General features: G+C 35.7%; 4 protein-coding genes across 8 annotated transcripts; 3 read left to right on the top strand and 1 right to left on the bottom strand.

Annotated features, from left to right (window-relative positions):
• The first annotated feature begins 78 nt into the window (after nt 1–78).
• On the top strand, nt 79–4,388 carry LOC114521841 (GATOR complex protein NPRL2-like). Its single transcript, XM_028542398.1, has 11 exons — nt 79–159; nt 469–560; nt 925–1,093; nt 1,365–1,473; nt 2,077–2,213; nt 2,370–2,467; nt 2,987–3,023; nt 3,121–3,214; nt 3,574–3,691; nt 4,031–4,141; nt 4,257–4,388. Exons 1-11 carry the CDS (start codon nt 88–90, stop codon nt 4,369–4,371), a joined length of 1,152 nt encoding a protein of 383 aa, XP_028398199.1. The 5' UTR covers nt 79–87; the 3' UTR covers nt 4,372–4,388.
• Nucleotides 4,389–4,554: 166 nt separating this feature from the next.
• Nucleotides 4,555–22,637, top strand: LOC114521840. 4 transcript variants are annotated; one of them, XM_028542397.1, is made up of 11 exons: nt 13,799–14,438; nt 15,579–15,771; nt 16,267–16,580; nt 17,061–17,210; nt 17,700–17,804; nt 18,239–18,316; nt 18,730–18,819; nt 19,292–19,366; nt 19,605–19,670; nt 21,842–21,927; nt 22,492–22,637. In XM_028542397.1, the coding sequence occupies exons 2-10, from the start codon at nt 15,612–15,614 to the stop codon at nt 21,863–21,865; spliced, it is 1,062 nt and encodes a 353-aa protein (XP_028398198.1). In that variant the 5' UTR covers nt 13,799–14,438; nt 15,579–15,611; the 3' UTR covers nt 21,866–21,927; nt 22,492–22,637. The 4 variants fall into 4 exon arrangements, with proteins under 4 accessions (XP_028398196.1, XP_028398198.1, XP_028398197.1 ...); XM_028542395.1 differs by lacking the exons at nt 13,799–14,438; nt 21,842–21,927; nt 22,492–22,637 and adding exons at nt 4,555–4,644; nt 20,183–21,093; XM_028542396.1 differs by lacking the exons at nt 21,842–21,927; nt 22,492–22,637 and adding an exon at nt 20,183–21,093 and having other exon boundaries at nt 13,801–14,438; nt 17,061–17,198.
• Nucleotides 4,703–9,865, bottom strand: LOC114521846 (rho-related GTP-binding protein RhoA-B-like). 2 transcript variants are annotated; one of them, XM_028542403.1, is made up of 3 exons: nt 9,729–9,865; nt 6,194–6,550; nt 4,703–5,678 (listed from the first exon to the last, which is right to left on the bottom strand). In XM_028542403.1, exons 2-3 carry the CDS (start codon nt 6,537–6,539, stop codon nt 5,443–5,445), a joined length of 582 nt encoding a protein of 193 aa, XP_028398204.1. In that variant the 5' UTR covers nt 6,540–6,550; nt 9,729–9,865; the 3' UTR covers nt 4,703–5,442. The 2 variants fall into 2 exon arrangements, with proteins under 2 accessions (XP_028398204.1, XP_028398205.1); XM_028542404.1 differs by having other exon boundaries at nt 9,734–9,865.
• On the top strand, nt 11,135–13,135 carry LOC114521947. Its single transcript, XM_028542522.1, has 2 exons — nt 11,135–11,216; nt 11,352–13,135. Exons 1-2 carry the CDS (start codon nt 11,135–11,137, stop codon nt 12,434–12,436), a joined length of 1,167 nt encoding a protein of 388 aa, XP_028398323.1. The 3' UTR covers nt 12,437–13,135.
• Nucleotides 22,638–22,907: the final 270 nt, after the last annotated feature.

The following is a 22,907-nucleotide window of genomic DNA, read 5'->3' as shown; positions in this document are numbered from 1 at the left end:
GGCTGATCAATACTCCATATTCATATAGAGCTCACCTCGCATACACTGAGCTATATACTTCACTGAATTTTGGAAGAAACGAAGAAGATGGCGACAAATTTGAAGGCTATAATGTTTTGTGAATTTCATCCAGTTGCAGGACCAAAAATTGTTTACCAAGTAAGATAGAGAAGTAAAAGTATCAAGTTCACAATGTTTAGTACCAAACTGGGTAGAACATTTTTTTAGTTTGGATCAATATGTGGTTTTATCACCACATATTAAAGTACCATGTAATTTATAAAAAAAATCGCATTAAATCAAATGACTTTAAGTGTGAATTTGTCAAATTTTTTTTAATTTGCACAATTAATGGATCCCATTTGGATTAGCTACAAACCTTTATGTTTTGAAGTTGAACCAAACCTTGATTGACCACACCAGTTTTGCGGATAATGGTATCATGAATATATTAATTTGTTTTTTCAGGTACCTGAAGATTTTATTTCAAAAGAATTGTTTGATTGTGTTGCAGTGTACATCATTACCAAACCAGAGTTACAAAGCCAGCTTATTACTGTGTAAGATTACTAGTTACAATAGATACCAGTATACTAATAGGCCTAAGGCCTTCCCATTTATTCACTTTTGATCCTGTTTCATTTCCTTGCCATTTATTCAATTTGGATCCTGATTCATTTCCTTGCACATTTGCATACATAAATCATTACATGCCATAATAATTTTGCAGCAACTAAGCTCAATAAAACTCAAATACTAACCAGCTATATAGTGCAAGAGTTTATGTAAAATCATATGTGAGAACCTACATGTACATTTGGTCTATAAAGATTTGGTCTGCACACTATTTAAATCACTTACTGAAATTGTAGTTATAATCATATAAAGTATATATAAACTACCTTGTTTTTTCTTTCCTAACAGAAATGCATTTGGTTACAAGTTTATTGGCTGTCCAATGAGTATTACAAATGCCAAATACACTCGCAATGCTCTGTTGTTCAATGTATGTTTTATCTTGGATGCCACAGCTGATGTGCATTGTTTTAAGCCTGTTGTGAAAAAACTTGCTGCATATTTAACATCACTTGAGGTAATGAATTACAGCTCTTCTTTACAGGCACCTCTTCTTAGCTCCTTTGTGCACTGGTAGAGAACAAGAAAATATTATTTCCATGTCACTGCACCTCTTTTAATATATATAAACAATGTTTCTCAACATGCATTCAGTTTAAATAAAATATTTTCCTTGATACAGCAAAGAACTCTTCTAATAATTTATCATAGATTGATTTTATTTTTCATCCATAATGTACAAATCTTCTCTGGACATTGTCAATTTCAATTCTTGTTATAATTTTCAGCTAGAGAATGGCTTTCTCTCTCAAGAAGGCAGTAAGGAAAGAATTCCAGATATTCTCACAAAAATTCTTCATGGTCTGAATGCTGAAAGAAAGTGCACTATTCCTATAAGTAAGAAGTTCTAACTTTTTTCAAAAACTTTGATTTCAAAGAAAGGATAGATCCAGAATGGTTTCATCAAGAGGGGGGGGGGAGGTGCAGACCTGTTGCTGGTGTGGGTTGGGTACAAATGCAAGCTGTCTAAGAGATTAGAATATATGTTTGTTCAAAAAATTAGAGCATAAAGTGCTATCATAACTTGGACACTGATTTTTCTGTATAATTTCCTAAATTAGAAATAAAGCTGCCACCCGGGCCCACCCCCCTGGATTATGCTAGAAGGGCTCTGCATCCCAAGTAAACCCATCCCTGTGTCAAAATGATTTTTAAAAAATATTTTGCAGAAATCACAGCCTCATACCCAGGTGCTTTAGTAGAAAATTATATAACATTTCAATCAGCTATTATATAAAGTTCAGATGAGAAAAATCACTTTTTTTAGCTGACCTCTATACAATAGGTGAATACAAGGTTATATATCTTACTAGTAAAGTGCGTGGGTAGCCTGTTACGAGGCTTTAGAAATAATTTATTGAATCAACTGGGTCAATTTATGTGAGGTACAATATAATAGGTGAAGATATTTGAATGTAATTTAATTATGTTTAATTATAGATGAAGCAACAACAATTTATCTTAGTTTGGCATTCACAAAAGATCATAACCCAAAAGTTTTAGATCATCATGTACCAATATTTCTTTGGGAAAGTTCAATTATAAATGAAGCTCAGTGGGACATAACAACACAACAGGTAAGTGGTGATGTGGGTATGGTAGGAAATTTGCATGCCATTGTATTAATTTTTGGGATTGGTTTGGTTTACCGATTTTAAACTGACTATCCCTTGCTTTCTTCCACCTCTTTTCTGGTTTGATGTTATGATAGCAATTGGTTTGTACATTCTTAGATCTTGCCGTACATTGATGGCTTCAGACATATTCAGAAGATAGCAGCTCAAGCAGATGTTGATTTGAATTTAGTGCGAATTTGCATTCAAAATATGGTGTAAGTCAGCTGGCTTTTTATATATTATGTGATAATGGGCGATATTTCCAAAACCGAAATTCATGATATTTTTAAATATCATCATACCCAGTCTATCAGTCAGTTGATAGACGTTCGCAGTTTAAGTATGACTTAAAGCTCACTGACACTCACACTCAAATTGTGTTATTTCTGATCAATGAGATATTACCTTCCTAATCAATGGGAAGATTTCAGGTCAAACCAGTTCACTGGGTAAAACAATGCAAATCAAATTTTTATTCCAGTGGAAATCCTGCAAATGAACTAGAGAAATTGGAATGGGAGATTATTGCTGGAGATATCCTAATAAATGAGTTAAAATGAGCTTTGAGAATAAAGGCATATGTTCTGAAAGGAATGAAATGAGATTTTTAGAGCCCTTACCTTAAACATTGGATGAGTGACAGATTACCACAAAACTTTTTAGGCCTAAGCCTACATTCACTGGCCTTGAGAGGTTTTTCCTATCTTTGTTCTAATGTCCATTATCTCTTGCAGGCATTTTCAGGTTGTGACCCTAATATCAATATTTCAGGTACTTGGTTCTTAAAAATATGTTCTTTCATTTAATTTATAATGCCAGATACAAAGCCATACGACGTTATGATACTTTGTTTTTATATATTTTTTAGTATTCTAACGTTTACATTCCAACTCCAAAGATTAACAATCTGTTTCAAGATAAACAGCTTCAAGAAGAATGTATAAATTACGTGGCAAGAAAATGTGAGTTACTCTACCATGAAGAATGGTTGTCATACGTACGTTCTATAGTGTGGGAGATAAGGTTCATTCCTAGGTTCGGGAAGGGCTCAAAGATGATGAAGGTATAAGAGAACGAACGAGTGTACCCATGAGACTCCTAAAATTGATTCTTGGCTGGGCCTTCTCTGCGAGTCTGTCAATTAAAATTTATCGACATTTGATCTGTAGTAACTGAATGGCATGCAAATGAATTCTACATTCAATCTATAGCCACTATTTTGTAAGGTAGTAGTACAACCATAAACGATATTTTACGGCTCGAATTGTCTATTTAATTCGACAATTATCCCCGCTAAATGGAATTGTATTTCCAATTTCAGTTCGTCGTCCTCCACAATTTTCTGATGTTTTCAAGCTGTATTGTGGTCTCCAAGCTGGTGCAACAGTTCGCGACCTCTGTTCAAGATACAATCCTTTCTTTTTAAGAATAGACGAACGGTAATCTCTCTTGGTTCAATAATGTTATACAGAATACATACCTCATTGGTTTAGTAAAAGCTAGGAACTGAATTAACTAGGATTTTTCCTAAGAAGCGGTCATATATCAACTCAATATCACGTTAAACTAAGCAGAACATTTAGACCAGAGTCACTTGCATGTATTATCTTGTGTAATGCGTTATAATAAAATACTCTCTCGGTCGATGAGTCGATTTTGAGACTTTTTGCAAGAGAATGCGTTCTTCAAAGAATCAAATTATTTGTACCTTAATACAATTTTCATCTTGGCTATAACATTTGTCCTTTTTTACTACGAAAACGTTTATATTCTTTCAGGTGTTTAATCCAGTTTGGTTTAATGAAAGGTTTTATTCGTCGTTTACGTAAATTCCCAGTTCTTAAACCAGAGAGCAGTATACAACCATCGCAAAAGAAGCGACTAGCAAGGTGAGAAAAAATCTCACAAAAATGGGAAAACAAATTGATCGTAGTTTTGCGATTAAAGCATGTACGGACAGCTTTTCCTTGGCCAGTTTTGATTTCCCTTATCTTGCTGTTGTAGGTGGCTCAACGGAAGACATAATTACGACGAGATTTGTACAGAGACTGGAATGAGTCATCAAAATTTGGATGAAATCATTGAAAATCATCCCGATATTGTTGTCGTTTGGAAGTAACTGGCTAAGAAAAAAAATAATACAGAAGTGGCTAAATGAGCCACAAATAGCTGCAGCCAGGAGGAGGCAGTTGGCCCCAGGAGCAGGATGAACCACAAGAGAATATCTGGAGTTGAGTTAGAGCCATCTGTCTAAATGAAGCAATAGATCAAAGGCGTGTACAATACAAGAATACAAAATCGATGAACGCTTTTGCAGCGAACGCTGAACTGAAGAAGGTCGGTGATCACGCGAAGAAGGTCGGTGATCACGTGAATAAGATTACATTAGAAGGTAAGATTTTCGGTTCTGTCGAACTTCTTATTACTTTACAAAGTAAAATGACCCACAGTTTGTTCAAAATAATTTTAATCTCTACAATGGAATTTTACTAGGATACTCAGTAACAAAACAGCTTTACATATATTTCTATCCCCACGAATTACTGACTTTTTTAGAGAACGTTACTTAGGCATGTATGCGTTTACTATAGATATACTGTATTTAGCAATGCAGTCCATATAGAGTTTGCAATAATAGAAGAATCTAACATTAAAATAAATAATTGTATGTTGTGGAATGATACCGCACAGTGTAGTTTCTTGCAAAAATATCGTTACCACACAGGGAACAAGACGTTCACTTTAAGAAACTAATCTATTACTGTCAAATACAATTTAATACAGCTTTATGTTCAGCTTAGAGCTCAGGCGAAAAATAACACTGAAAATTCTAAATTACAATATTTTTAACACCATAACAGCCTTAAAATGAAATTATTTAATCAGCCTGGTTTGAGAAAACGCTGACTTGCTGCGGACTCATTACCGATGGATCATTGAAGGACCCATTATGCATCATTAGCCGTCGGCACCGTACGCAAACTGCATGGTCTGAAATGCTTCATGCAAGATGCGCCAACTGCATGGGCTGAAATGTTTCATGCAAAATGAATCTCGCTTTGGAATGCTAAATTGAAAGATATTTTTGCCATGCACGAGTTATCCTGGATTATAATAAATTAGAAAATGAAGTAAAGGTCTTTCCCTGCAGGAGTACACCGTGGTAATACAGGACAGAGACTGTCCATTTCTACAAAATTGTGCAACAACAGCCACTTTTACTCTTCCGCCTTACTATGGCGGCTCGTACCGCTGCCTCGAACACTTCTTGTACTCCATCACGTTTGAGCGCTGAGCATTCCAAAAATTCGATCGCTCCAGTCTCATTTCCCATCTTTCTTCCTTGTTCCAAGGAAACTGGTTGCCATCCTTGTTCTTCAAGATCTTTGATCGTATTCGTGTCATTTCTGAGGTCCTTCTTTAAACCTACATTGTGTACAATAATGATAGAGTTGGCTTTTTTTTACATACTGAACGATATCGAGTGGATTATTCCTGGATATCATGGAATCTGAAGAAAAATTCAATATAACCGCAAACAACCATAGGATTGCCCCGATGTCATGAGCAATTAGTGACGAGTCTGCAAACGCTTCGACACGATACCCTGGATAATTATTTTCATATATAATTTGCCAAACAAAATATTATCATTTATCTAAGTTTTCGATTTATATGATCTAGAAAACCTTTTTTTATTATTTTATAGTATAGATAAAATACACAAGCTAAGTTATAATGAAGAAAGTGACCAGTGGTCATTGCGAGTGATCATTACAAAAGTGGCCTAAAGTGTTAGATATCACAAAACTCTTAACTTATGTAAAGGTAGTTACTACTCTGGTGTTATTTATATTAATGGTGTCTGGAAAGGGATGGATGTTGCATACGCTTACTCTAAGAACTATGTTTCTAAGAGGGTGTTTGTAACTCATCCGTACCTACGAGTATAATTGGAACGCGCGGACAAAATTGCTCAACTTCTGGGACCCATCTTTCCCTGACGTTATCATAACTGTTTGGCGAGTCCACGGAATAGCACACGAGTATGACGTCACTTCCTGGATAGGATAGTGGCCTGAGCCTATCGTAGTCTTCCTGGCCAGCGGTATCGTATAATTCGAGTTCAATATCCTTGTCATCGACCACCAGTTCTTTGACATAATTTTCAAAAACTGTCGGAACGTAATCGGGCGGAAATTCGTCATTACGAAACACCATGAGTAAGCAGGTCTTGCCGCAAGCGCCATCGCCCACAATCACCAGCTTTAGTTTAATATAGGACATCGTTTATATATCTGAAATTTAAAAGAATCATATAAATAATTGTTGAAAAATCCCCTTTACACATAAAGCCTTTTCCATACAGTCTATAGGGTGGCTATATTGAAAAGGAATTTCTTGAATTCTTTGTGATACCCAAGTAACGCGATACTAAAAGGAACGCAACGCAAAGAATCCTTTTAGTACTTAGCTTCTTAGATGTAACCTAGAGCAGTTATGATAAACGTATCCATATATAGGAGTGTATCTAGGCCCTCAAAGAATTCAGCTGATTCAACCTACGGCTCTAGGAATCCGATCGCGGAACCAATGAAGCTATACATACAGAGTCAAGCTGCATACCAGCCTCGCATCTTGATTTCATTATTGAGATGTTGTCTTTCCAGAAATTATGAAATTCATAGAGTGTAAGGGGTGATGGGTTACTGTTTATTTAAAGTCCAGGGGCCGATTGTTCAAAAGCCAGTTAGCTTAACCCTGGGTTAGAGCAAATCTTTACATCAATATTTTTAATCGCTTGTTTAAAAAGTTGAATATCTTTCCATTAATAATTTCCGGAGCGAGAAAAGCCATGTTTTGTAAATGTTTAAAAACGCACAGCAGTTCAGAAGCACTTAACCAAAACAGTGGGTTAAAATTCAGAGTTAGCGCCAGCCCAGCTTTGAACAACTGGCCCCATGCAGGTTCAAAGTTTTAGGTGTCCAAAGGGTAACCATGATTCGATTTAGCTGTAAATAAGTATGACTCAGCGATGTATTGTGGGTCCTGGTGACAAAAAATGTATGTATTCAAAATAAAACACTAACAATGGCCGACGATTGCGATACTTGAAAACCTTTCTATAGTATGTTGTAAAATTCTATGACACTATGTGGAGTATGTGCTAACTGAATTAAAAGTTACACTCACAGGTCAGGTAGTCAAGCTAAGTTGCTTAGCTGTTGGTTCAGAGTAAAGACAAAGTACAGTTTGAAAGTTTCTATATTGTAGTAAAATCCATTCTTTGACAATTAAACCTGCTTCCAATTGAATATAGTTAAACGATGCATTTACAACAGTTATGTCCATGTATGGGAACATGCCTAATATAAAAATACAATGGACTTTCACAAGTTTCCTGTATTTTAAGTGCTTACGTGATATGAATGTCCTTTTTTACGCAATATTTAGGAATTTAGCTTGTCCGGTATGCACTCAAATGTTAAATATTTAACAATAAGAAAAGTAAAGTCATTAAATGACTAATTAAAGCACATCCGTTTACGCTATGCGATAATTCACATTTAAAGTACTTAATCCAAGATGTGAGCTTTGCCCTTTGCCTTGAGAAAAAGAAAAGATCTTGTGGAAACTTAATGGGAAAGTTGTCATTGCCATTGGGGGCAAGTTATTCAAGCTGTGTAGGGATCTAGTACAGATCTGTGTCTCTGATCAATAGGGGCATGCACTAAATAACTGTGACAACTGCAAACAAGAGTTACAAGGCTACTTGTTGTTATAATCTCCTATGAGACGAGCAAAACTTTTGTTAATTTGTTTACATTTCAACAGAAATTCGAACCAGTTGAAGAAAGAACAATATTGATTTTAAGCAGGCCAATTTATTTTAGAAGTTTTTTTGTTTACATTGATCAATACATTTATGAGGGCAGACACTTTGCTTAGTGATTTTTACTGACAAAAAGTTACAATCTTTGATGGAATGTCTGCATCTGTGTTCCCACGGTATCTCATGGTCATATTCATTGTTTAAATTTATCTGGGTTTTTTTTTTGAGACATGCCGCATGTTCCTTGCCACAAACGTACTGCCTTTTTGCAAAGTATTTGCGACGAAGACTAAGCAGATTGTGTGCATTTTTAAAATACTTGATTTAATACGTAACTTATACTCCATAGCTATAGAGCACCAAGTGCTACAGCGATATTGGCAATGTACTGCCTTTATGGCGGATATAAAGAACTGATTGGTGTTTATTGTGCAAACTGCAGATCATGGGTGTATAGAAATCGTATATATTATACAATCATGGGATCCGATTTACATAAGAATACTGCTTGATTTATTTTTGGGTTGTTGCAATGTTGGACCTTTTGGAGTCATGGAAACTAGAGTCTTCGCCTTATGGAATTGATGTGCATGCAACTATTAAAGACGTAGAATTGCGGGTGTGGGAAAGACCACAGCCGGCAGGGATACACTTAGGCATTAGATAACCTTTTATATATGCCTGTCTGTTTATAGCTTAGTCCATCATTCGGTGATTAAAAACGAAAGCATTTTATATATTATCTTATTTCAATTCTTAAAGATCATTAACGACAGCAATAACAGAGATTCGAACAAACGATTAGAACGTTTTTATTATGTTATTTGCGACAAATTCTTTGTTGGCTTGTGTTGTGAGCATTCGAAAAGAGAGAAACAGCTAGAATTATTATGCAACGTATATATATAATATAGCGAGACACAGATGATAAACAAGCTAAAACAAGCCGGAACGATCACAAGACACCCTCCCAGACACTCGTTCAAGCAATCGAACTTGCAATTTACATTTACTGATAAATAACTATTACTGGGTAAATGATCATATTGATGTACTCATGTACACTAAAGTCACTAGACACTACACTGCCAAGCTGTACACTTCTTTATCGGCCTTCGCTACATATTTTAAATACTTCGTACGGTGATTATAGCTGATACAGACAGGAACAATTTTATACTATAGTGAAGAATTTGACGTTATATAGTATTGGCTACATCGTTTATAGTCAATAAATAAGTTTTGATTTACAAGATTTTGCACAGAAATGAAAGCTTCAGACTCGAATATATACAAGTGTTTTTATTTAACTGTAGATTTTATACAACAGATAAATGCAAACATTTGCATTCAAACGGTTATTTGAATTTGCTTCGATATAATAGGCGACTTGTTTAACTGTCTCGTTTTATAATAGAACTCCTTACATTTACCCAGGAAATTTAGTTTATGAACTACAGGAGAACAGATGAGATTTCTACAGAACGAGACAGCCATCTACAAGCTTATATCTTACATGATCGATCGTTCATCTCGATAATTGAAACAACATTGGCATTTTAATGTCGCAATACCAACTATTCTTTATTTTCACAAGCACGACAAAACTTTACTGTATAAAGATAGTTCGAAATCAAACATACCTTACCAGAAATTCCTTCTAAATACTAAGAAAATATGTATTCAACTCCGCCCCGCTCTGTGACCTCGTAAACTCAGACGTAAAGCTGTTTTATTTTGGTGATATTTCCGGGCCTTGACTGTGGGCATTGTAGGAGGTATAAGGTCGAATATTGAATAATTTATGCCTTTCCCTACTTTAAATTGTTAATTATTAGAATGCAAAATTTCTTCTTTTAAAAATTCACAAGGCGATTGGGATAATCGTAGGCGGGTGTAGCACAAACAGAGATGAAATTTTTTAATCACCAATAGAATTTTTATTACATATAAAACCTATCGCCCTAGTTTTTATCTGTGTATATGCACCGCTTGCATGACTGGGTAGATAAGCATAGAGACGAGGTTTTATTGTCTTGAATAAGTTATGTATACTGATAGTTATTTAAAATATAGCTATACTCATGCTAAACGCATGTCACACTGGCATTATTCTTGAATATTCTTCAATGATGGATACGGTTGGTGTTTACTAGAATGATAAATCTCTCAACTTCTCGTCTTTTTTCTTGGCTCAAGTGTTTCACTTCATGCCGCTTCTTTTCTTTAACTGCTTTTCCTACCTTTGTTTTGCCTGCAATCTCTTCGGATTTTGCTTTTCAGATACTCCTTTTTAATTGTTAAAATATTTCATTTATTAATCAAACAGTAAAGTGTATTTCAGTACGATTTTTATAATTCACCCCAAAACATTTGAAAATGAAGGTTTAAAATAAAACAAAATATCTGTCTCAGGCAACCATGAGTCGGGCATGCGCATAACGTCATCGAGAGTCGGTAATAATATGGCGACTTCACATCGGTTGTACGAAAGCTGGACAGCGGACAGTGCGATCGGATAGTGGATATATATTTATTGTATAAGTCATATAAAAATATCTCAATGTTTTCATATTTTTTATTGTTTATTGCTACAAGTATATTGCATATTGTCCTGCAATATTGTCAAGCATATTGTCCTGAAGTAAAATGAACATTTCTGATTGGTTTTGCTAGACAGCTCATTTTGATTGATCTCCTGAATTAATAGTTTATATGTTTATTATTTCTCTTTATGAGCTGTGATGATTAAAAGTCACATGAAAGACGTGTCGAAAAATCTTATTTGGTCGATCAATATGTCATCATGAGATGAGACATCGTCCGATTTAATTATGATCCATGAGGGAAAAATAGTAAACAAGAAGTTATAAACTATATTAAAATACAAATTATATCTCTCAAATCTTTTAAATGACCTGTCTATAGGAAAGACCAATCAGAAATGTTCATTATAGTTCAAGACTATATACAATTGTAATTAAAAACAATTTCCTAAATTTCACATCATATCCTTGTATTCACAAGCGCTAAAAAAATGTCTCTAAACATGACAAATGGAAATCTAAGCTATCATCTTTCGTGTTTTCAATGGGGAGAAAGCCTCGAAATCGTTCGTTCACAGCCAACAAGTACGCCTTCAACCATTCTGATTTGTATATCTAACGGCATCCTAGCTATCCATTCAGCCGTGTTAAATTTTTTGGTGGTTGTGCTGTATTTCAAGGACAGGCGACTTCAAACTACTGCAAATTTTCTCATCCTAGCTTTGGCATTCTCGGATTTGTTCGTGGCTTTGCTTGTGCAGCCTGTCGCTATTGTCATCCACGCACTAAAACACAGTGGAATTTACAGTTGCGTTTCGCATGTATTGTCGTTTTCTTTGAACGAATTTGGAATCGGTCTTTCATATTTAACCGTGTGTTTCACAATATCATTTGAAAGACTGTTTGCCGTCTGCTGGCCACTAAAACACCGAGTAACTGCAACCAAGTCGATACTGAAGCGAATATTGTTCGTCCAAGTAACTTCATGTCTTATCGGTACTGTTATATTTACTTTAATCGTATCGCCAAAGTTATTGCTTTTATTCCAATCAAGATCCATTGTATTTGGAACCGTATTCATACTGGTCGTGTATGTGTATATTTTTGTTGTGATTATTAAAAGATCCAGAACCATGATCAAGTTTCGTGCGACAAAAAATGGTTTGAAAAGTGTTCCAGAAAAAACCCCGGAGAATAGTGTTTCCCAATCATCGAAGAATACGCCCCATACTGATTCTGTGCGGCTGAGTGACCCATTATACAGTATATTTGAGGATTCCAAGTGTGAGGTCAATCGCTCCAGCAACGAACCACGAAATCTAGGCAAGCAAAAGCAAAGAATACTTCGCATAGTATCCCAGTATTCCATTCAAAACCCACAGGAGATTTCCCCTCAAGATTCTCATCAGCGTATTTCGCCAGAGACTGCGACCCATGACTCTGGTTTTAACGGGAACAAAATTCCGCAGAAGAAACCGCAGTGTCCGTTCAAGGCATGCGCGGTGTTCCAGAAAGCCATGTTGAAATTGAAGCAAGAGCTTCGAGTCTGCAAAACAATGGCGCTGGTTGCTGGAGCTTTAGTGTTATGCTTCCTTCCCCGAGTAGTGCTTATTGAATGTGCAACAGCTGGCGTGATTACAATGAAAACATATTATGTCCATCTTTCGCCGTGGATAGATGTGCTGGCTTTTGCAAATTCATCACTTAATCCCTATATATATTTCTTTCATAATAAAGTCATAACTGATGGGGTGAGGAAAATTTTATTTGGCAAAAACAAATTAAGGATGCAAAAACTGAACTGATGAATGAAGGAGGAGTAAAAGTATGAATGTTTAGACTAAATGTTCTAAAATTAGACTGGTGGGCGCGTCATGCTGACCGCTGGTGCACTGAGAAGCGTAATAATGCTTGCTGCGAAAATTGCATGAAATATATAAATGCGCCACTAATCACTATAGAAAAAGGGAAATTGTCTGCATTTCTATTTCCTAAACGTAAAGAGACAAACCATTGCGTGGATGTTTTGAGTGGATACTTGCAGAAATCCTAAGAAAAATTTAAGCAACCTTGGAGGAGAAAATTCTTCAAGCATCCATCGATCGTATATATAAGAGATATCACCGCCCGCCATATTTGCCCGAAAAGGGCCTGCGGAGGAGGTAGTATATAAGAGTAAAATACTGTAACATGCCGTGACAACCCTTCGCATGAGACGGAAAATACGAACACCTCATTTGTGAAGGTTACGCAGGGTGGCAAGACCTGCCTTGAATATAAAAACAAACATATCTTCATTTAGTATAAGATAACGGACGATTTAAATCATAACTGTTTTCATGAAGGTAAACTCAACCTAAATATATTATAAGATCCATTATGAAATATGTAACTAAATATATTCAACATACTCGTATCGTTGCGGATTTGGGACGTTCGACATCTATACGATGAGATGACCGGAAAAAGGAACTACAGCTATACATCACTTCCGGTTAGATCACCTTCGGCCGCCTGTATCTCATGTCGAAGAAGAGGTTTATGCTTTAGCATTATGACCTGCCCCTATTTATAAAAAATATGAACCAAAACAGAATTCGGCCTCCATGAAAAAATGCGGCAGCCACGTCCTAAATTGTCTAACGATCCGTCCCTATAACTATATCCCAAACTGAGGTTGTGGTTTCTACCACAAAAACATAACATAATTAGTGTCATTTCTTCTCCTCCCAAATTAAACTTCTGCAATGATACATACAGGTCAAGTCTTCGCTGCTGTCACATGCTGGCGCATGCACGGCTTTATTTTTAGTGATAGATACCGGATAAAATGACGCTGTGTACATGTGCGCCTACGTTTGTGTGATATGGAATCATGGCCTTGCAGGGAAATTTGAGAGATGAAGGCAAAGATCCATCCATCCTTATTTGTCCCCTTTTGTTCTCTTGAACCATCATCAATGATAATTGTGTTCCTTGGGACACTTATTGCCCTGGGGCACATGCAGTTATTTATTCAATTTTTCATTCTTTCACTTATTCAATTACTCGCTCCATCTCTCGTGCCCATTCATTCATTCACTCACTCACTCACTCACAGTCTTGGAGGAGAGGGCAATGACAGAATGAACGAGTGAATCACTCAAGCCTCTCCTCCAAGAGGCTTGTATATATATAAGACTTCTTACTATAAATTTCGTGGTGTGGTTGCCAGGGGCGCCGAAGTTTGGGGAAAATGAAGAGGAGATGGTGTTAATGTGTAAGAGTTGTCTTCTATACATGTCACAGAAACACATTTTGGCCTACACGGGTAGAACTGTACTTCATGTATTCCAGCAGTTTTATGTAGGTTTCTTTGAAGCAACCACGACCCAGCTAGTGCATAAATGATAATCAGATGATGAACCTCATTAAGCTTCATTGCATTCTCATTATCTATAATCTATTGTTTGAATTGCATTCGACGCGACCAAAATGCGACGTATAACCTAGACCTTAGGCGTTAGTTAATGCATAACCTTACTATCAGCTTATATAAGCATAGTCGAAGTAATGAAATTAACATTAACTTAATTTATTTGAGTTTGTGGTCGCTTTAGTACCTGTTCTAATCACTGCTTGAAGACGCGCACACGGACTTAATAATTAATCGTTTCTTGCAAGCGTCTAATGGAAGAGAGTTTGTGTCTGTAACGTCTATTGACATTGTATGATACATAATGCTATTAAATATATCTATTCATCCGAGGTAGTGGGAAATAGTGTGGAAAATAAGGAGATGATGTGATATTGTTCAAAGTTAGAAAGGTATATTAATCATTATTTGAAAATAATATCAGTACAGCATCATAACAATCATGATAATGTAACAGCGATACGAGAGTTACTTAAAAGCGAGCTTGTTTAGCTATAATTACAAACATGCATGAAATTAGTCCAATGATGCAGTTTATTCTAACTCTCTAATAATTGAGACGTTTCTAACATTATTTGCGATAATTAAGATGTTCTGTCAATAAATCAAAGACGAAGTTGATATTATTTGATCACTTTCAACAATTGATGTTAATTTTTCACGAAAGCAAGTATCAAATTTTCTTTGTCAATTTTTACTTCTTTGGGTAAATGCGGAACGATTGGCGGATTGCCGCAAAATGAGCTTGCCATTCTTGGCATTAAAAGTCAAAGAATTGGATAGAATCGATTAGAATATAAGAATAATAAAACAGAAATTATTTGAATTACCAAAATACGACTGTTAGAAACTTCTTCCTAACTCAACAGGTAGATAAATTGTCCCCAACATGCAGATCGCAGGCAAATGAAATGCATTTTGAATTTTGATGATAAAGCAGTTAATATCTTGATTATATTATACCGAGTTCATAATCATTCACCCCATCTTACTTTAATATTTAACGGATGGTTTTATTAAAATAATGATGAGGTTGAATTTGATATGAAAAATTATCAAGCCGCGATTTTGTCGGTGTCAACCGAAGGAGATGCCTGAGGTTGATAACGGCAAACTGAGGCTTGATAATAATTCTTCATATGTGAAAACCAAATTCAGTAATGGTTTTGTTATTTATTTTAAAGAATTATTATTTCAACTTTGTTCGCTCGTATGGTGCGTTATCTCACATTCCTGCTCTTTGAGACGCCAGCTCTTTGATATCTTCGTTTTAAAACCACTTTAAACAAAGGAATATTTGCCTCGCGTTACGATACATTTGAAGCTTTAACGAAGTGCAAGACTATTCCGCATTTAACAGGATTTCGCAATCAAACATTGCATTCTACTAATGCTAGTACGCTCTTTTCAGCTGTGGTGATATATTTGAATTTCCTCAATTGCTTTTATTTGCTACATTCCACATCTTTCCTGTACTACTTTTCACACTCTCTGAAAGGCTGCATCATTTAACGAATAATCTTTCTTTATAGTCTTCTATGATAGGTTTTCCATAACGCTGAGCAATGGAAGAACAAGAACGCGGTCCAAAATTGGAAGAGAAAATGGCTGAATGGGAATCATTCGTGAAAAAGGCAAAGATTAAAACAGCAAACCATACAACGATGGTCCGTTTTTATAATGCAGTTTATAATTTCATGATAATGACAGTCATATTGATTGCAGGTAAGATATTTCGTTTATTTGATCCGCTGTTGCCCTCAGTGTTACCAACTCTGTTGTTGTTGTTGCATGTTATTGTCGTTGTTGTTGTTTGTGATATTGCTGTTGCTATTGTTGTTGTTTCTGTTATCATTCTTATTGTTATTGTTTTTGGGGTTTTTTGTTGTTACTATTGTCGTTCTTGCTATTGCTGTTGTCAGTGTCGACTCGTTGTTTTTGTTGTTGTTCTTATTGTTATTGTTATGTTTTTTGTTGTTGAAGTGGTTTTTTGTTGTTTCTGCATGCTGTTAATGTTGTTACTGCATCCATCCAACAGCGCTGTCATTGCTTTGCTGCCGGGCGATTCGTGCATGGTGTTGCTGGTTTCTGCTAAGTTATTCCTGTTGCCGTTGTTGATGTCATTACTGCTACCCTACTTGTAATGTGCTGTTACTTCTGATGCTGTTGTTATTGCTATTGCTGGATGTTTTCGATTAAAATTCCTCTGTTTCAATTTAGGAATTCTCACATGTATAATCCTCCTGGGAGGTATAGACAAGATGGTGTTGGCGGCTCTTAGTGGCGCTTGTACCATCCTCACAGCTTGTTCAAAGTTCTTGGTAGCTGACCGCAAAAAAGCTGGACATAAACGCTTTGCTAAACTATTTCAGACATTGTTAATACGTATGTTAAGATGCGAAACAATTGTTGAGTACAATGCTTTAAGGCATGAATTGACAGAGGCTATAATCCGGGAGCCCTTGGTTCTAATTTGGCATCAAAGAAAGAGTAGAACGGAGTTGAGCTACACAATGACAGCTCGTTTAGAGCTGGTAAGTGTGTATCTTGTTTTAGATTTGTTACAGAGACAGTGTGCATCCATTATAAGGGAAACACAAGGGAGGTTACATCAAGATAAAAACACGTATATTCCTTTCCAAAGCGTTTAGCTTAAACGGCGGATAAGTTTGAAATGGAAAACAAAATTATTTATTTACTGAACAAATGAGCTGAAATATTTCGATGAAATAGTACTTTTGAATGGTATACATATTTAATGAATAAGATGCAGGTTCATTAACAAGATTTATGAGAGTATTTTTAAATTTTGCCTCATCCACCGTTTAAACTAAACGCCTTTTGAACAACCGGCCCCTGCATGGGGGTAATTTATCCTTAGAAGACTCATGACAGATTTTTATCCTCAGATCTCTATATAGCAGCTGAATGCAATCCTTTATGTTTTTATTATAGAGCCTGGGAGTGTGACTGAAACGGAACTAATATTTTTTTATTTATTACTTTATTTTTAGGCGCTTGATGGCAAAGAAGAAACACCTCTGAATAACATGTCACCCGTGCATCAACATCAATATTCTGGTCACGGGTCCAATAAACCATTTGATTTTAATCCACATGACTTTCACGTGATGTCTCTTGGTGAACCATCAGTAAATCATCCGGTTTGTATTTAAAGAGATTCAGGAAAAACCCGCCAATAAATATAAGAGAATTACGATGAGAGAAAAGCTCAAACTACATGACGAGTTTAGCAGAACAGTTCATAGCTACTTTGAAAATCTTGATTACGTTTAATTTTTTTCCTGAAACTTTTACTTCTGGTTTTGTTTGCCTGTTTAATAAATATCAGAGAATGCGATGAAAGAAGGCTTAAACTACATGATGAGTAGAGCAGTAATATATTTTTATAATCTTGATTGACTTGATTAAGTTTAATGGTTTTTTTCTGAAACTTTTACTTCTGGTTTTGTTCACTTATTTAGTAATTATTTTGTACGTATACGACAAGAAATTTTAAAATCGTAGAATAAAAGTTGTAAATCGCCTGAAGACGGGTGTTGAAACTAATAAAGATAACTAAAGTCAATAAAAACAATTTAGTTTGTTAAGGAAGTTTCAATTCTCAACAACGATTTCGATTCCAAATGTAGGGACGTAACTCGCGCGAGGGTTATGTCGCGATTTCTGGTTTTCAAGATCAACCACAAAGAAATACTTCCAAGAATGGCAACCACGAGAAAAGTATAATGGAACAGGTAGAAATCTGAACTTCAATATAAAGTTTATATTCAGTTTGCTCGGATACTTGTCAGTCAGAGGGAGGGAAGGGGCAGTAGCTCCACACCTTGACATAAAGATTGGCCTTTTTCGTTGAAAACAACCATAAGTTTGCAACCACGTAACAACAGGATAGATTCAAAACATATCTATGTTCAAGATAAAAAGGCAATATTTAGGCCCACAACTCTCTCCAGGCCCAGTGTCGTAATAATTCGACTCTGGGCTGTATATTGTTTTGTAATAACATTATAATCAGGTAACAAATAGCGGGTCGAGAGTATTTGAGTCTATACGTAGGTTGGCAATCATTCCTCTGCTTATAACTAATTATTAATATTAGTTGTGATTTGTGAATCCAATCTGAATTTTCGTCGGAATGCCCTCTGATATTATATTTCAAACGTTCTAGGTTCCGGAAGAGAAGATGTCACTCATCTCTTCTTCAAGTAAAGGAAAAAAGAAGAAAATGAAAGCTGAAAGTGAAAAGGTGCTTACTGAGGATTGCTCTTATATTAATCTTTATCCGTTATCACGAGCTTTTTGAGTCCGCCTCTCTTTCTGATGTATGTAATTTTACACAATTTTGGGCTTCCTTGTGACGTCATAGTTCCGGAGGGGGATTAGTTAGTTTATTGTTTGTTTTGACGTCCTGCAATTTCGTATCATTCGCTGCTAATTCCTGTGCAGCATAATTGTTAAACGCAAAAAACACGTGAGTCCTTCTCAACGAATTATTTGCATCAGGAAGGGCAGTAACTGGGAAATCAGATAGTTGCTAACCCGCTGTTACCTATAGATCAGATAGAACCAAGGTTCAACGTTTCTCTTTTGCTACGTATATTATTGCTAAGCTTTGTATAGTTTTAAAAGAAAATTATTAATTTATAAATGTTTTTCCAGTCATTTCAGTCAAAAAACACATTCCTAGCTGCGTCATCTCAGGGGACACTTGATGAAATTGAGGAAGAACAAGAAACTGAAGAACAACAGGTGGGTTTTATATTATTGTGTTCATTCTTATCCACTGTCAACAACCCCACATTTGTTGTTTGGGATAATTGCAATTTCGTAAGTTTTGCACGTCCAAAATTCATGAGAATTAGGCATGAAATAATTGAATTGGCAAAACATTGCCATTGTCATTGAAAACAAGACACCCCCCCTCCTTCCAATCACATTCTGAAGGCTTACCCCTCCGGATAGACACCTTGGTATTACATATACCATCTGCTGTGATCTGCGGAAGTAGTTTAAATTAAGAAAGACAACGGTTTAAATTTTACCTGACTTATAACAACTCTACCAGTTTCCTCCAGAGAGGAGAACCTTGCATGGAATGACATTGAAATTTAATCACTATAATAATTGCTATTCTTTAAGTAAAGAAAGGTGTATGTCCTGAGAATACATCTTGTGTTTTTTCGTCATTCGTAGTTCGAATGGGATTTATTTGTCTTGTCAGAACCTCCGTGAGACAAGTGAGACAATGTCATTAAATAGTCTGCGGAAAGGAAAGAAAAAGAAAGGGTCAACGCAGGTATACCAATTTTTTTAATTCTGGCGTAGTCTCTCTAACGACATAACTACATGTAGTGTATGGTGAAGCTCGCTCACCATTCAAATCCTGGCTGATATGTATTATAAACGCCTTTAGGCTAGCCAATTTTCCAGACTTGAAAGGCAGCCTGCGTTTAGTTTTATATATTGAAGAAATGTTCACAGTGTTTTAGTGTCAGTCAGTTACATATAAATTTATGTTTTTTAACCTTTTACAGTCCAATTTTCCTCCGCCCCCTCCAATGACAGAAGGTGATGATGATTGCGAAAGCGGATCCCAGCAGGTGAGAATTCCAATTAAGGAATAATATATAAAGAATATTAGAAAGATGTACCTCTTTAGAGTCGTGTTTTAGTGCTAAGACTGCATTAGTGCATTTGGCTAATTTTTAACGGAGTCCAGAGACAAAGATATTGGATAAAGATTACTGGACTAAATTCAATCTCATACCCAGGGTCTGTTCGCCGTGCTCGGACTCTGGGTCTCCCGCTAGTTTGAGCGCGGAGAGAATACCCTGGGTACGAGGTTGGACTAAATAGGATTAAAGGGGATACAGTTCGATCCTGACCTCTCGGCTGATCATTGCAAGGGGGAATGCCTACTCTAATATTTTAAACTGCCAAAATTATTAATTTTTTTATCGAAAGATAATTCAAAGTTAATTAAATTATGGGTATAAAACGGTATTCAATTTTCAATAATAAATTAAAAATATTTTTAATTGTGAAGCAACTTAAAATACTTTTAAAACAAAGTTAAAATTTAAAATATAAACAGTCTGTATCCGATCTTCAGGTCCAAATCTCAAGTCGAATGGGCACGTCATCTTCCCGCAATATTCGTGGAATGTCGGGCCGTAACGACCATAGGTCGATAGTTTACGACGAGGAGGAAGAGAATATGTTATCTGAAGATTCGGATAATATGGACGACGATATGACATATACGAGAAATTAATTTTTTAAGAGTAGTTAGAATAATGTCAATCTCTATAAGAGAGCACTCGGTCCTCCTCTAAATAACTGGATATTTTTGTCGTATTTGATAAATTGATTGACAGTATCATAATATGCACATAGAGACACTGTAAGCATTATTGTTAGTCGTAGAAATTTGCGCGTAAATAATTTTTTACTGAATTACTTGTAAAATTGAGTATAAAGATAATGCATTAATTAAACTGTGTTTAGATTTCCTTCGGGTGTTAAAATATTCACGAAATTATTTAGAGGACACGGATATTTTTCCTATGCTTTATCTAATTTTTCATTTTAATGTTATGCTCTACAGGTCTAGTATATAGCATGTTACTTGTCCAGACTACTTTGCATTTCGGAACATTGCTTTGAAAATCTGCTCTTGCTCCTCGAAAACAAAACACGTAATGGAGAATTGCCTCATCTCTCTTATTCACTGGAAAGGGCAGAACGATGCTAGGGCCAGGTGGGGGTAACGTTCAGTTCTAATGATCTCTCAATATTCGATGATAAATGATAATATTATTTTAAGAGAGAAGGCCTGTTTATCTAGATATTGAAGTGTCAAAATAATTCATTTTCATTTTTTAAATATTCAATCTAAGAATAATCAAGGTATGAGAAGGTCCCGTGTTTAATAGTGAATTGTGAAACAACTAAAACACTTAAAGTAAAGTGACATTAAAAAATGTTTTGAGGGTTTAAATTAATGTACGTAAGTTTAATGTACTGTAAGTATAAGGGTTTAGATTAATATATGTAAGGCGTTACTGAAAACATGCATATTTTGCAAACGTTAAAGGGAAAGTCATTGCTCAGGACAACTTAGGCTCAGATGAAAGATAATACCATTCTTACTTTACATACGAAGTTTTAAATCGCAAGGTTAAATAGAATTCAAGATATAAAGCAATAAAAACACAACTTTTGCCATATTTGCCGCAGAAATTAAATAGATGCGAGTGAACCTGCGATCTAGCAGCGGATTTACTCCGTGACGTCACTGCACGGTTTCGCGGGAGCGCTTCATATTGAATAATTGAAATATAAACAAAGCTATAAAATACAGCAACATTTTACAATCAAATTTGTCATCAAAGGAAACAGCGAACAAAAACTTTAGCATCGAGCTGAAACACTGCCGCTTAATCCTGTGAAAATGAGCCTGCGAAGGTACTGAAAGATTATCTGCGGTTCATTTCTCAGACAATGCTGATCGTTCCAGGACTCACTTGGTTTAGCGCGGACAGACATTATAAAAAGAAAAGCCTGTGTTTGAACGATCAGAATCAGGGAAATCTTTGTAGCAGACAGAGCGCACTCAGTTAACAACGCAACATTGATCCAGTTAATGTGAGTAATAACTAATTTGGATTTGGGGCAGTAATTGAAGTCACATTGTCTTGGTTCCCATACATAGTAGTTGTTGGTTTATAATTTTAACATTATAATGTGTACTGAATCTTTTTTATTTTAGACGAGACACACTGACACGTCATGAAATTTGTTTTGGTTTTCGCAATCTTGTGCTGCAGCTTAACTGTCGATGAAGGTGCTAAACAGGTAAGTTATTGAAAAATTGCCTTGTCTCGAATTAATTTAGCGATGTGAAAACAGGTGGGGGTATTAAAACTATCTCGACCACTAAGCAAACAGAGTTAAAACTTTATGGAAAGTGGCCTCTAGATCCTCTATATAGCTACATGGAATAAGAATGGTATAAATTATCCGAAGGTCGATATAGCCATTATGGTTATACGAAGAATTTTGTATTGCCCTCAGTAAAACATAGAAGCTCTTACGTCTCAATAATAAAAATTTAATGAAAATAAACTAAAATTAAACTACTATAAGCATATTGAAATGAACCAATATTACATTTAACCTTGTCTTAAGTTTGCTTAAAAGCTTCAAATTGCCTGTGCGGCGCAGTTTTTCATTTCCCACCAATCATATATAGATCTGGGACTGGGTGCTATTTTAACCGCGATATTTCTAACCTTGCTTCCAATGTGCAGTTCGAGCTTTTTTGCCATGGATAATAGTCGGACATCATCTTTATAAGGCTCAATGAAAAATATATGCTGCTTAATTATTCAAGAGTCGAATCTATTTCTATATTTTTAGCGTATTCCAGCACTGAAGAGTTATGATCGTGGCTTGTGCCAACAAGAAAACTTATGGACATGGTAAAGAAGTTTTAGTGAAGGACAGAAGCGATGAAGAAATCGTTCTGATTTGTGTCAAAAATAAAGGCGTTTAGCAGTGGAAGCTTACAGCTGGTTAGTTGAATTTAAATACTTGTGGTATAAAGTCTATATATGGGTAAAGCAATCTATATATGGTAGAGCAATTGATCTTTTTTACACTTCCGTGCTTCTCTCAATTATCAGGAAATTTCAATTCAAAAGGGGTAGAGAGAGCACACTGCTTTTGCCTTTGTGCTACTGCATTAGCAATACCACAAGAATTATAGGAATGGACGTAGTTATCAAACGAGAATTCGTCTACTTCTTTTGCACATTTGTTGGTTCTTAAAAGAA

This window comes from Dendronephthya gigantea, unplaced genomic scaffold (assembly GCF_004324835.1).
Source record: "Dendronephthya gigantea isolate DGI-Jeju-01 unplaced genomic scaffold, DenGig_1.0 000021F, whole genome shotgun sequence".
NCBI lineage: Eukaryota > Metazoa > Cnidaria > Anthozoa > Malacalcyonacea > Nephtheidae > Dendronephthya > Dendronephthya gigantea.
This window is presented reverse-complemented; position numbering and strand designations above follow the sequence as displayed.

Coding starts and splice junctions, on each gene's coding strand:
- LOC114521947 (XM_028542522.1), top strand. CDS start 11,135: ATGACAAATGGAAATCTAAGCTATCATCTTTCGTGTTTTCAATGGGGA. Junction 11,217..11,351: donor CGTTCGTTCACAGCCAACAA/GTACGCCTTCAA, acceptor TTCTCATCCTAG/CTTTGGCATTCTCGGATTTG.
- LOC114521846 (XM_028542403.1), bottom strand. CDS start 6,539: ATGTCCTATATTAAACTAAAGCTGGTGATTGTGGGCGATGGCGCTTGC. Junction 5,679..6,193: donor CGTTCCAATTATACTCGTAG/GTACGGATGAGT, acceptor TACACAATGTAG/GTTTAAAGAAGGACCTCAGA.
- LOC114521841 (XM_028542398.1), top strand. CDS start 88: ATGGCGACAAATTTGAAGGCTATAATGTTTTGTGAATTTCATCCAGTT. Junction 2,468..2,986: donor ATTTGCATTCAAAATATGGT/GTAAGTCAGCTG, acceptor TATCTCTTGCAG/GCATTTTCAGGTTGTGACCC. Junction 3,692..4,030: donor TTTTTAAGAATAGACGAACG/GTAATCTCTCTT, acceptor ATATTCTTTCAG/GTGTTTAATCCAGTTTGGTT.
- LOC114521840 (XM_028542395.1), top strand. CDS start 15,612: ATGGAAGAACAAGAACGCGGTCCAAAATTGGAAGAGAAAATGGCTGAA. Junction 15,772..16,266: donor GACAGTCATATTGATTGCAG/GTAAGATATTTC, acceptor GTTTCAATTTAG/GAATTCTCACATGTATAATC. Junction 17,805..18,238: donor AGAAAAGTATAATGGAACAG/GTAGAAATCTGA, acceptor CAAACGTTCTAG/GTTCCGGAAGAGAAGATGTC.